We start from the raw sequence: 12,388 nt of genomic DNA, 5'->3' as shown, positions 1-12,388 counted from the left end.
TCTCCTGATCTGCTCAACCAGACATGTTCTTGAAGATATTATAAATAGTAATAATAAATATCTGGGAAGGAAGTGAAGAAGCTGGAGAAATAGATGCTGTTTCTTTTACTCCTTATTTGTCAAAGAACATATATCAGAAAGAAAGAGAATATTGTAAGGTAATAACTAGCTAGGCAGATGGTGCCAATGGAAAGTGTGTTTCTTGAACCATGGGGTTCATTTCTATGTTGAAGGACTTCTGGCAAGAGATGGACAATGACTTAAAAGGGCTGAGAACAATGAGAGGCATTTTGGGAAGCAGGGGAGAGAAAGAAGCCCAGAAATAATGAATGCCATTTATGGGGGAGGAACTGCGAATGCGTACTCATCCATGTAGCCTACTGTTGCAATGTGAAAGTACCTCACATATATTTTCTGAGGACATGTCCTCATAGTAAAGCCTCCATATCATAAGCAGCCCATTGCTGAAGCAATCTGAATCGAGTCCAGGCTGCTCTGCATGAAAACTGCTTCCCTGGGGAATATAGAAGATCTCCTATCCAGAATATCTATGACACATGGAGGAGAAGGCTTGAGGTGGCTATGAGATCTGTGCTATTGAACCACTTCCTCTTCTCTTCTCTTCTCTTCTCTTCTCTTCTCTTCTCTTCTCTTCTCTTCTCTTCTCTTCTCTTCTCTTCTCTTTGCAGATTAGATGACTGATGACCCTAGACAGCAATAAGCCCTGAAATTGAGTAACCAATCCGTAACTAAACAGAAGTAATTGAAAGTGTAACTAAAAAGAGTTGAGCTCTTTTGCTTCTGTGTGGCAGGTTACTCACATCCTCCCCTTACAGAATGTTCTTGTTTAAAAAAATCACTATATCTGGTACAGCTATGATTTTCACATACATTTTATTTCTCTCCTACCCTTTTTGATAATATGGGGTGTACAGCATATATGCTGTGATTTGATATCAGTAATGTTTTCGCAAACTCCACTTCTTCTGTGTTGTTCTTCTGCTCAATATTTATCCAACAGCTATGCCTTGAATAAACAAATCTAGATGATTTCTAGATACCTGCCGAAAGGGACAGAAAAACCTTTATTTACATATATTTATATATCACACTTCTTAACCGCCCATCTCCCTCACAGAGGGGCTCTAGGAGCTGTACAATCTAATAAATGTAATAAAACATTAAAAGCTACATAATTTAAGATTAAAATATTTTGCTTCAACTTAGTAGCTAATAGGTCAATATGATATCATCATGAGAGTAAAAGAATTAAAATGGAAATGGGCTGGTCAGATAGCAAGAAAAACTGATGGCAGGTGAACTAAGGCATCTATAGAATGGATCCCACTTGATAAAAAGTGTCCACGAGAGTCCATAAAACCTAAAACAAGATGGAGCAACAATGTCAGCAAGTATTGCAGGCCCAATTGGCAAAAGAAAGCTCAAGTCCATATTGATTGGAAACATGCAGAAGAGGCCTTCATCCTGCAAGCGAATAGACAATGGCTAAAATGATGATGACGTCAATTTGTTTGTTTGTTTATTAAATTCAGAGATTCCACCCATCTCACTCTCAGAGCAGCACTGTGACAGGTCAGTGAACATTTTGAAAACTTTATGTGGGTGCATCTCACAGCCTTCCACAGTGACACTTTTTTCACGCACACTACACCACTTTCTTGAACTCTTATTCCAAGAATATGTATGCTGCAATTGAGTTGCAGTTGAAAGAAACCAATTCTTTGCTACCATCTTTAGATGGTCCTTTAGAAAATATATTAACAGTGATTTGGGGGAAAATAATTGGAGGGAGGAAGGCAGGGGTGGGTTTCTACCAGTTCTGTCCACCTCTGTAGAACCGGTAGCTCTGAAGAGAAGCAGACATAGAACCGGTTCTATGTCTGCTGATGTTTTTGCCCACCTGCCCACCCAGGTTCTTACTTGACCTTTATTTCCTGATTTTTCAACTTCAGCTGCCGTGAGAGGCACAGCTGCAGTTAAAAAAGCAGGAAAAGAGGGCTGTTTCAAAGGCTGCTTCTCTGCACGCAGGTGCTGATGACGATTTACAGGCACGCACAGCGTGCAGGAAAGCACATCATAAATCACCGAACCTCATAAATCACCAAACTGGTAGTTAACCCTGTCGTATCCCATCCCTGGAGGAAGGGATAGATAGATGAGACAGAGAGAAAGAAAGAGAGAGAGACAGAGAGACAGAGAGGAGAGAGACAGAGAGGGAGGGGAAAGAGAGGGAGGGATGGAAAGAGAAAGAAAGACAGTGGGAGGAGAGGGAGATGGGGAGAGGAAAGAGAGAGAAAGGGGGAGAGAGTTAGGAGGAAAGGAGGAGAGAGAGAGAGGGAGAGAAAGAGGGAAGGATGAGAGTCAGGAAGGAAGAGAGAGGGAAAGAGGAGAGAAATGAGAGAGAGTGGAAAGGACAAAGTGGGAGGAAAGAGAGGGAGATGGGGAGAGAGAAAGAGAGAGAGGGAGAAGGGAGAGTTAGGGAGGGAAAGAGAGGGAGGGAGAGAGAGGGGGAAAAGAGAGAAAGAGAGGGAAGGATAGAGAGTCAGGGAAGGAAAGAGATAGAGGGAAAGAGAGAGAGATAGAGAGAGAGTGGAAAGGACAAAGTGGGAGGGAAAGAGAAATGATATTAAAAAGTTTTTCTTTTGTATTGTTGTTAAACATAATATTTCAAAAGCAGTAAAAAAATAAAGGGGCATAAATATGCATTTATCACATTTTTCTAAAAACAATTAGCTGAACTCTGCCTTGTTTATCATTATTTTAGGTTAAATTGCTGTGTTGCTACTTTGCGATGAATAAGTGGGTTTTGGGTTACAGTTTGGGCACTCAGTCTCTAAAAGGTTTGCCATCATCAGACTATAGAATGCCAGGTTCCCCTGCCCTCAACTGTTTTGTGTTCATTGTGTCAATGACATCATCTAAATATCTCATCTTCTTGTCCCCTTCTTCTTTTACCTTCAATCTTTCCCAGTCTCAGGGTTTTTGCCTGGGTCTTTTAGTCCTCTCTTCTCGTTAGGTGGCCAAAATATTTGAGCTTCAGCTTCAGTGTTCAACTTCCTTGTGGACCAGTGCTTAAGTATGCTTCATCTGCCAAAAAAGCCAGTAGGGTCATGAGCTGTATCAACAGACAGACAATATTAAAATCAATGAAAGTGACAGTACTGTTCTACACCATACTGGTGAGGCCACATTTGAAACACTGCATCCAGTCCTGATCATCACCATTCAAAAAAGAAGCCAAAGACCCTAGAAAGAGTGCAGAGAAAAACAACTACGATGATAAGGGCTCTGGAGGCTAAATACTATGAAGAACAGGTAAAGGAGCTTGGCATGTTAACTTGCCAAAGTGAAGACTGAGTGGAGACATGCTAGCAATTTTCCAATATTTAAAGCGGTAGTGGGATTCAATGTTGTTTACCACCGGTTGTGTGGGCATGGCTTGGTGGGTGCGCTTTGCATGCGCACGCGTGCTCTGTGCACATGCACATTAAATGCGTGCTTTGAGCACAGACAGAGCGTTTGATACTGACCTTCTCCTGAAACCCTACCCTCTCCCTGTGTGTTTAACAGCTGATGCGTGGTAATCCACTGTGCCGCGGGAAGCAGTTCACTCACAGGTGATTGGTTCGGCCGAACCAGGCTGAACTTGTAGAATACCACCCCCGATTTAAAGAGATGTTGAAAGGAAGAAGCCATTGATTTATTCTTCATAGCACCTGAGGGTGGGACAAGAAGTAATGACTGGAAACTCCTCAAAAGGAGATGCAGGAATTAAGGGGGAATTTCCTGACAGTGAGAACAATTTATCAGTGGAACAGCTTGCCAACTGGAGTTGTAAGTGGTCCATTGCTGGAGGTTTTCAAGACAAGATTAGACAACCATTTGTCCAAGATGGTCTGGAATGATTGGAAACCATTGTAGATTAGGGTTCCGTGGTGCACTCTGAGCTTGCTTGTTTTCTTGCAGACATTTCATTACCCAAATTAGGTAACATCATCAGTGCTAGTAGCCGAATGAAACATCTGCAAGAAAACAAGCAAGTTCTCCAAGGACCCTTCATTTCAACCCTGAGCTATAAATATTGTCCTTTATTGGTACCATTGTACATGTGAAGGCAGATTTTAAAAGGGACAGCTTTAGGAAATGAACAATGGGTATAATGGCCAAAGCAGCATCTCAGCAAGGAAATAATATCTGTAGAAAGATAGTCAAAAAAGGTAAATATATAAGGAACATACCTCTCATGTATTTTCTTTCATGTTGAATGTATTCTCTTTTGACTGTCAATAAGAGAAAGAAGAGCAAGACTTGATCTACATCATGGAGAAGACAGATAATAACAAGTGACAGGCAGAGGAAATGCTCCCCAGCTTCTATTTTGCTTACTCTTTTCTTCAAAAAGATCTATGAACATATGAATCTCAGCAGAGACAGAAGGTAAAAGGCTTATTTTATTTATTTTATTATTTATTAAACCAATTTATATAGCTTACCATTTCACAAACAAATACTTTTGCATGGTGCACAACAGAGCTATAGTTCATTAGACAATCCTTGATCAATTGGTTCATTCTTCTTTGTACATATAATATAGGTTGGCACCTTTTTCTTTCCCTCACAACCCTCAGAGTCGTGGTGACGCCTTCTCATTCTCCTCCTTGGCTGACCTACAGAACTCTCTGCCAGTTTGCTTGGGATGTGGATGAATAAAGGGAGCTGTGGATTCTGAGGAAAACTATATTCCTGCTTTCAGCTCCAGCATGTCCCCAGTGGCCCCTTGTAGGGAGGAAGAGGGCTTTCCCATTGGTCACAGGTGCTCCCCAACCAGTTTTACCTTGCCAACAGACATCCCATTAATTATTCCTTCATCTTTCCCCCACTGCCTGTATTGTTTAAATTTTGTCCTTGGTTCCAAAGCAAGCAATGGATGTTCATCCATCAGACTTGCCATCAGCCAATTAGGCATAGGGACAGAGGGAGGTGGGGAAAAGGGTGGGGATACAGTTCTCTCATCTTCACTTGTGACACACAGCCTATGGGTTTTATAAGAAGTGTAATCAAAGGCATGAAAACACTGAAACAGCTACAACTTTTCCAAATTTCATCTCTGCAGGAATCACGGGGCCTAAGGGAGATCATTTGAGTTTGCTTTGGTTCAATAAAAAAAAAATTGTACACTTTCCAATTTCACCAAATTGTCTAAGTATCAAACAGGCACAAAGTATCAAATATACTTTTAGTAGTGTACAGATGTACCAATTAAATCAACTCAAGATGATTTATGTGTTCCTGATTATTATGAACAAGTATAAAATTTCCAGGCCAGGTCAATTATATACAAGAATGTTAGGGATGTTATTGTGGAGATCTTTCTATTATCTCTGATAATTCATAGAACATGGGAGTACTGCTAGAGAGCTGAAGAAGAGCAAATGTTGTTCCTATCTTTTTTTTTTTTTTTAAGGAACCAGGAAACTGATATTGATTTCAGATTTAAATCTTCTTTGTTGATAGAGCAATGTGGTAGACATAATGTATCTTGACTTCAGCAAAGCATTTGACAAACTCTTCCATGCGATTTAAGTCAAAGATAGCATAGTGTGGGCTGGACAATGCAACCATTAGACAGATATAGAGCTGACTGAACAATTGTACCCACTGACTATATATTAACGACTCTGTCAGTGGGAGGTGATAAATGGCACGTTGTAATACTCCACTCTAGTCCCTGTGCTATCCTATGTATTTATAAATTACTTGGATGAGAGCTTTTAAAATAGGGCTAAATGTTTGCTGAAGGGAAAGAGATGGGGGTGGGGTTAGCAAGTACTTGAGAAAACAACATCAAATTGCAGGAAGAACTTGACAAGTACAACCAGTGAATGGAAACCAATAAGATAAATGTCATCATGGGTTAATATGCAAAGTACTGCATCTAGTTATAGAAATACCAAAAGCATGATTTTGGAGCATATTGCCCAGCAGTACATGTGAAAAGACCTGAGTATTGTGATGGATTGCACACTAAACATAAGTCAACATTATGTTGTAGTTGCATCAACAGTGGTACCGTATACTTCTCTCCATTCTATGTTCGGCTCATCACATCTAAAATATTATTTCCAATACTGGGCACTGTGTTTGGAAAGAACATTGACTAACTTGACCATATCCAGAAGTTAGCAGTCGAGATAAAAGTCCTGAAAGGGGAAAAATTACAGACACGGTTAGAAACATTGGGTATGTTTAACCTATAGAAGAAAAGATTGTGGGGAGACTGTTGTTTGCATAATGGGCTGTCATTGTTCTGAGTTGTTCTAGAAGACCAGACAAGAAACAATGGTTTAAATGACAAAGAACTAGATTTTGGTTAGATATCAGGAAAAACAAAATCTTGAAAGAGCTGTTCAGTAATGGAACACACTACAGGCAGGCAATTTACCAGAATAGTTGGGATCCAAATTTTCATTGCTAAGCAAGATGATTGTTAAGTAAATTACACCCAATTTTACAACCTTTTTTTGCCATGATTGTTTAGCAAAGCACTGCAGTTTTTAAGTGAAAACTGTTCGTTAATTGAATCCTACTTCTCCCATTAACTTTGCTTATTGTAAGCCAGTTGGGAAGGTTGAAAATGGTAGTCATATGACCGTAGCTGACTGCAACCATCATAAATAATGCTGGTTTTGATCACATGACCATGGGGATGCTGCAATGATTTTAAATGTAAGTTGTAAGTAACATTTTTCAGTGCAATTGTAACTCTGAATGGTCACTAACAAATGGTTGTAAGTCAAGCTCTACCTGTAACTCAAAAGCTGGTGAAATCTCCTTTGCTGGAGGGGTTTAAACAGGCTGAGTGTTAATTTACTGGTAATATGTGGTAGTGGAATATTTCCATTGCATTGGAAAACCAGAGTGTTGGAAATTTGAAATGTTGAGTCCTGACACTTTGGGATATATATATGAGACATCTCCTGCTGCTAATAAAATGCATTCTAATATGTGACTACCTGCAACCAGTATGAAACCAGTTTATAATAGTGGCAAAACATGTGATAAACTCAACGGACACAAAGTTAAGAGAGAGTTATCCTTGCCACAGCTTGTTCTGATATAATCTGTGTCCCCTTCTTCAAACTCAGATGTCTAACATTTGCAGAAAGGTACAGATTTTTGGAGGAGGCATTGGGGCTTCAATTCAGATTGAAAACATTAAAAAAAATGAGACGATCGTCTTTTGTAGAAGAAGCAGTATCAGGATTTACCTTCCAAACAATTTCAGAGATGGAAGAGAGAGGGAAATCTTGGTAGATTTAAGGTTCCCATGAATAACAAAAGCATCATGGCATACGTTTTGTCTCTTTCAGGCATGTATGTAACATCATGACACATGTAAAAAAAATGGGACTTATGTTGCAATTTTGCTTTTATCCTTCTTTTATCCTTTGCTGCCTCCAAGAATGTCTCTGCAAAGCCAGGATAGCTAACCAATGTAATGACACAGCCTGACTTTGAACCTATGGATACCTTACCCATTCCACAAATATATAGGCAGATTCCAAAACAGAAACAAACAAACTGAAATGCAGGTCCCTTACTTTTCTCTGTGCTTGTTCTTTTTTTTTTTTTTTTTAAAAGAAAAGATTATCCATACAAGTTTAGGGATCCTTCCTCCCTTCCTCTATTGAAAGTGTTTAGCCCAGACATTTCTGTTTGTATGTATTATTAAAAGATTGAGATGCAATGACTTCCTTACCTGTATATCACATGTGATGCATCTGTTTCTTTCTGGGTCGACATTTTTTTTAAAAAAAAATCTTTAATATTGTCCTTAATTTTATAGCAGCAATTCTCAGATGCCACCATTAAGATTTACCCCTGGGGCTTTTCACTGCACCTCCCCATCTCTTGAGCCACATATCTATTTCAATTAAGAAACCCGACAGTGATATTAGCCAAATGGCATCTGTTTAGAGCTGAGCATTTATGAAGGATTTTCCAGGACACAACTCTTCCCCAGGGGTGGGATGCTACTGGTTTGGCCCAGTTCTATAGAACATGTAGCTGCGAAGAGCAGCTGACACCGAACCAGTTTGGTGTTTGGCCCATCCACCTTCCCGGGCTCTAGGCTGTCCTTTATTCCCTGCTTTTCCCTCCTCAGCTACTTTGCGTGGCATAGCTGAGATTCAAAAAAGCAGGAAACAAGAGGATTTTCAAATGCTGCGCACCCGAGCGCAGCACTTGTCAGCTGTCCAGGCAGCACAGCTGATGATTTCTTGCAAACTCTGCACATACAATTGTCCCCAATTTGGAGACCCGGCAAATCGCTCCACTGGCTGCCCCCCCCTCCCCACCCACTCACTCCTTACCTGGCATACGAGCCATCCAACTTGCCTGTTTTGGTAAGTTGCTAGTTTTCCTTTGTTTTCCTCCCGACCATTAGCTGTTCTGTTCTGCCAGGAGATATAGATTAGCTAGAAAGCAGGAAATCCTTGGATTTCTTGCTTTCTAGCTAATCTAAAAGCAGAGTCGAACCTTCCTTAGGATTGAAGCTTTTCAGTGCAGACTTAGGTAGCCGATTGCAGATGGATAGATCTCTAATGTAATCTGTGATTCTGTGAGCAACTCAATCTGCCTGCTTGCTTTGCTTGCTTTTGGGTAAAAGTTGCTCTTTTATTATAAAAAATTCAATATTTACATACACGGTGTGTTGTGAGTTAATTTTGTGAGTTTGCTTGCTAGCAAATTTTATGGGTTTGTTTGCAAGCAAATTTTATGTGACAGACTCAGATAGCTAATTGCAGATAGATAGATCTTTAAGTGAATCTGTGATTCTGTGAGCAACTCAATCTGCCTGCCTGCTTTGCCTGCTTTTGGGTAAAAGTTGCTCTTTTTTTTATAAAAAGATCAATATTTACATCAATATTTATAATATTTGCATACAAGCCACACCCACAGTCACATGACCAAGCCACACCCACAAATTAGGCCACACCCACAGAACCAGTTGTTAAGAAAACTGAATCCCATCCTTGCTCTTCCCCCCTCTCCCCCAAAAAACACAGGATCGTACTTCTGTTGGATATGATAAACGTGCTTTGCATCGACATTTCGATACATTTGCCCACAAGTTCAAATAGTTGTAAAATAATAAACTTTACAACTTATAGAAACAATTAACATACCATTATAGGAACTTATCCAGTTCCTTGACAATTTACTTCCTATGGCTCCATGAACTTTTTTGGCTTCACATTATGACTTTCCTTCCTGCTTCATTTTCCTTCTATGCCTTTTTTGCCCAAAATCAATTGTTGCTTGGTCCAAATTCAGTGTTCTTCAACTATAAAACGGAAGTCTTTACTACCTGGTTAGATGCCTTTCTTCTACAGGAAGAAAAATATGAAGCAGCAGTCCTAGTTTATTGGTAGGATTTGATGACGGAATTCCTGATCTCTGATGAACATCTATTATTAGGGATTTAAAAGTCTGTTTTTAAAAAAATCCTTGTATGCTGCCCAGAGTCTTTGACAAGCAGGCAGCTCTATAAATTTTCATTATATGTAAATAAATACATACAGCCCAGTATTTGCAGGGAAGGTGGTGCAAGAGAGGAAAAGAACTAAATGGTAATATGAAAGATATCAAAACAAGATCCTTGCTATCCAGAGATAGCAAAAGCATTTGGAACCAGCATGGCAGGGAGCAGGGACATCCCCAGGATGGATCATCAATATCTGAATAGTGTAGGGCAGATCCCTTTTTAACATGTGCTACATGCATTGCCCGCATTTAATAGGGGGAAGGCTTTGATTCTCCAATTGCACCTATTGATTTGTATGACCTTCCCTGAAAACACCTCTGAGTGGGAAGTCCCACCAACACCAGCAGAAAAACCACTCCTGAACAGGAAGATGGTTGAGGATGTCAGCAAATCATGCCAGCATCAGCTGCCAGTGTAGAGGATGAAAAGCTAGAAAATGTGGGTGGTTCAAAGGGAATCACCCAATGAATTTTTTATTTATTTATTTATTTGATTTGCCAATTGTTTACAAGATAATAAGTATAAGTGTATACATAGTTGTGAATACATGAAATGGGTACATATAAGAAAAATAAAAGAATAAGAGAAACAATAGGACAGGGACGGTAGGCACGGAATAGTTGCCCAGCCAAGAGAGAGAAGATGGAAAGTTTGGGGGCCTAGCCAGAAAGCAGGAAGACGGGAAAATGAGCAACATGTAATTCTGTCCAAAAACAAATTACCAAATTGCCCTGGATGGAGGGTGGGTTTGGGCTTGTGTTAGGACTGAGTGGGCTTTAGGGCTGGTCTGTACCCTTTAGAGCTCTCTACTTGTGGAAGGTTTGGCAGCAGTGGGAGGAGAGTAAATTCCCTAAGAGCTTGCTAAGTCTTTGCTCCAGCGAATGTTTAGGGTTATCAGAGTGGTCCACAACACGAAAGGCTATAATAACACAGTAATTTGAATGTACAAAAAGCAACGGTTAGCAGGACGGATGGGCATTTCCCATTCCAAAACGAGACCTGCAGCCCGAACGAAGTTGATCCAGATAAGCAGCATCACTCAGAAAAGCGACCCAGATGTTACGCCATCTACCTCCTTCCAAAGGATACCTCCAGATGTGAGGTACCACCGCCACCACCGACACAATAAGCAGCCTTTGTGGGGAAGGCTAGAGAGAAGGAATCCTGTGGCCACCTTGTGGCAATTACCCCGAAGTATGGATCCATCCAGCGCCAAACTTTTTTTGTTTGCAACTGTCCACCCTATTTTGCGGGTCAAGGAGAAGAGAGTGAAGACGTCCCTGCTCCCAAAAGGCTTAACTTGCTATATTCCTTCCCGACGGCAACGCTCGCCTCAATCCAAGACTTCCTGCGCTTCTTGACGGAAATCCCCGCTCTTCGGCCAGCCAGACGCCGTAGCAGCGATGCTCACCATTGCTTCCTTTCTTGCCTCGGCCGGAGTCAGCGGCTTCGAAGTGCTCCGCAGCGCCCTCGTCCATCACACGTCAGAAAGAGGCGGACAGAAGGAGCGGAGGGGGGGGGCAGAAACTACAGTTCCCAGCGCCCCAGGCTGGGCAGCCGCAGTGCGAGCCGTTACTCCCCCCCCACGCTCCCTCCCCCCTCCCTCCCCGCCCGGTGTTAGAGAAGCGCAGAAAATCGGACTAGCGCCGATGAGAAAGAGGGGAAGAGCCGGGATAGGAGCGCAGCACGAGCAGCTCGGTATAGGCCAGGCGCGAGCGCGAAAGGCTTCGGGGCCGACCGGGCGTGCTCGCTCCGCGGCGGCTGCGCTTCTTGAGAGAGAGAGAGAGAGAGAGAGAGAAAGTGACGCCGCTGCGCACCGGGAGGATGCAGGAGGCTGCGCTGTTGCTGGCCGGCGGCTGCCCTCCTCCTTTCCCGCCGTTGCTGCAGTGCTAGAGTCCCCCTTCGCTTTCTACCCTGCAGAAGAAGGGGCCATGTAACCGCCTTCCTCCGCCTCTCCCAACCCGGGATACTTACCGATCCTCCCACCTCCCTCGATCCGGAGCCCGCCCGCCCGCCCGCCCGCCCGCCTGCCCGCCTGCCTGCCTGCCGGCCTGCCGGCCGCTGCGCTCTCCGGCCAAGGGCGCAACCATGAAGAAGCAATTCAACCGCATGCGGCAGCTGGCCAACCAGACAGTGGGCAGGTAAGGAGTCAGGAGCGGGGTGGCAGGGAGAGAAATGCCCCTGGCTTCGGTTTTGGAGCGCCTCTGGTGCACTGCGCCTGCGGGGAGGGGGGCGTCCGTGCAGGACAAGTATTCTGCGGGGCGTGATGGTCAGGGGACTTTGCTATGACCTCCCTTCCTTTTTGTTTCCCCTTTGATTTTGCTAGTTATTCCCTTTAGGGTATCCTTTCCTTTGCATCCATTCCTCTCAAAGGACAGTCTTGCCCCCAATTCTCAGTCATGGCTGCCGCTGTTCTAACCAGCATAGCATGTTCCAACTGGGGCACCCAGTTGTTTACTGGCCTCAAGTGGATAGCCAGGTCCAGCTATTCAAGAGAGTCTTTCTGCCCCAGTCTTTGGCCTCCTGCATTGGCTTGCTTGTCAACAACTACCGACAAGTCCACACCAATTAACCAAACTCTTAACCAAAGGAATATTTAGCCTTTAGCTGACCTAGGCTCCCCGTTAGTCAGTTTCTGAACCCGTAGGCTCTTGATTTACAACATCTAGAGATGCCAATCCTGAGTTGCCCTTTGTGGGGAGAGAAAAGCAATTTTGGCTTGTAGTAACATAGTTTCTCCTCCTCCCCCAAGTGGTTCTTGAAATGGTTGGGTCAAGTCACCAGGTATTTCATTGAATGAGACTGTTTACATCACTGTGA

The 12,388-nt window shown here is 42.7% G+C and overlaps 2 protein-coding genes across 3 annotated transcripts in view; one reads left to right on the top strand and one right to left on the bottom strand.

The window, feature by feature from the left end:
• LOC113429989 (cytochrome P450 2C14-like) overlaps positions 1-5,802 on the bottom strand; it is a 31,670-nt gene extending 25,868 nt beyond the window's left edge. The window contains exons 1-2 of one of the 2 annotated variants that reach the window (XM_087955662.1): positions 4,260-5,802; positions 2,977-3,136 (exon numbers count right to left, since the gene is read on the bottom strand). The gene's annotated coding sequence lies outside the window, so the exon portion shown is untranslated. The remainder of the gene's footprint in view (positions 1-2,976; positions 3,137-4,259) is intronic. The other variant, XM_087955661.1, reaches the window with a different exon arrangement.
• Positions 5,803-11,083: 5,281 nt separating this feature from the next.
• The window catches only part of ARHGAP44 (Rho GTPase activating protein 44), a 109,562-nt gene continuing 108,257 nt past the window's right edge, over positions 11,084-12,388 (top strand). The window contains exon 1 of the mRNA XM_087955672.1: positions 11,084-11,709. Within this exon, the coding sequence (XP_087811798.1) occupies positions 11,657-11,709 (53 nt within the window). The 5' untranslated portion in view covers positions 11,084-11,656. The remainder of the gene's footprint in view (positions 11,710-12,388) is intronic.

The sequence above is a fragment of the Notechis scutatus genome, chromosome 2, assembly GCF_049901735.1.
Source record: "Notechis scutatus isolate UNSWTSFEM ecotype Mainland chromosome 2, rNotScu1.2, whole genome shotgun sequence".
In the NCBI taxonomy this organism is placed as follows: domain Eukaryota; kingdom Metazoa; phylum Chordata; class Lepidosauria; order Squamata; family Elapidae; genus Notechis; species Notechis scutatus.
Note: the sequence above shows the minus strand (reverse complement) of the source record. Positions and strands in the feature narration are given on the sequence as shown.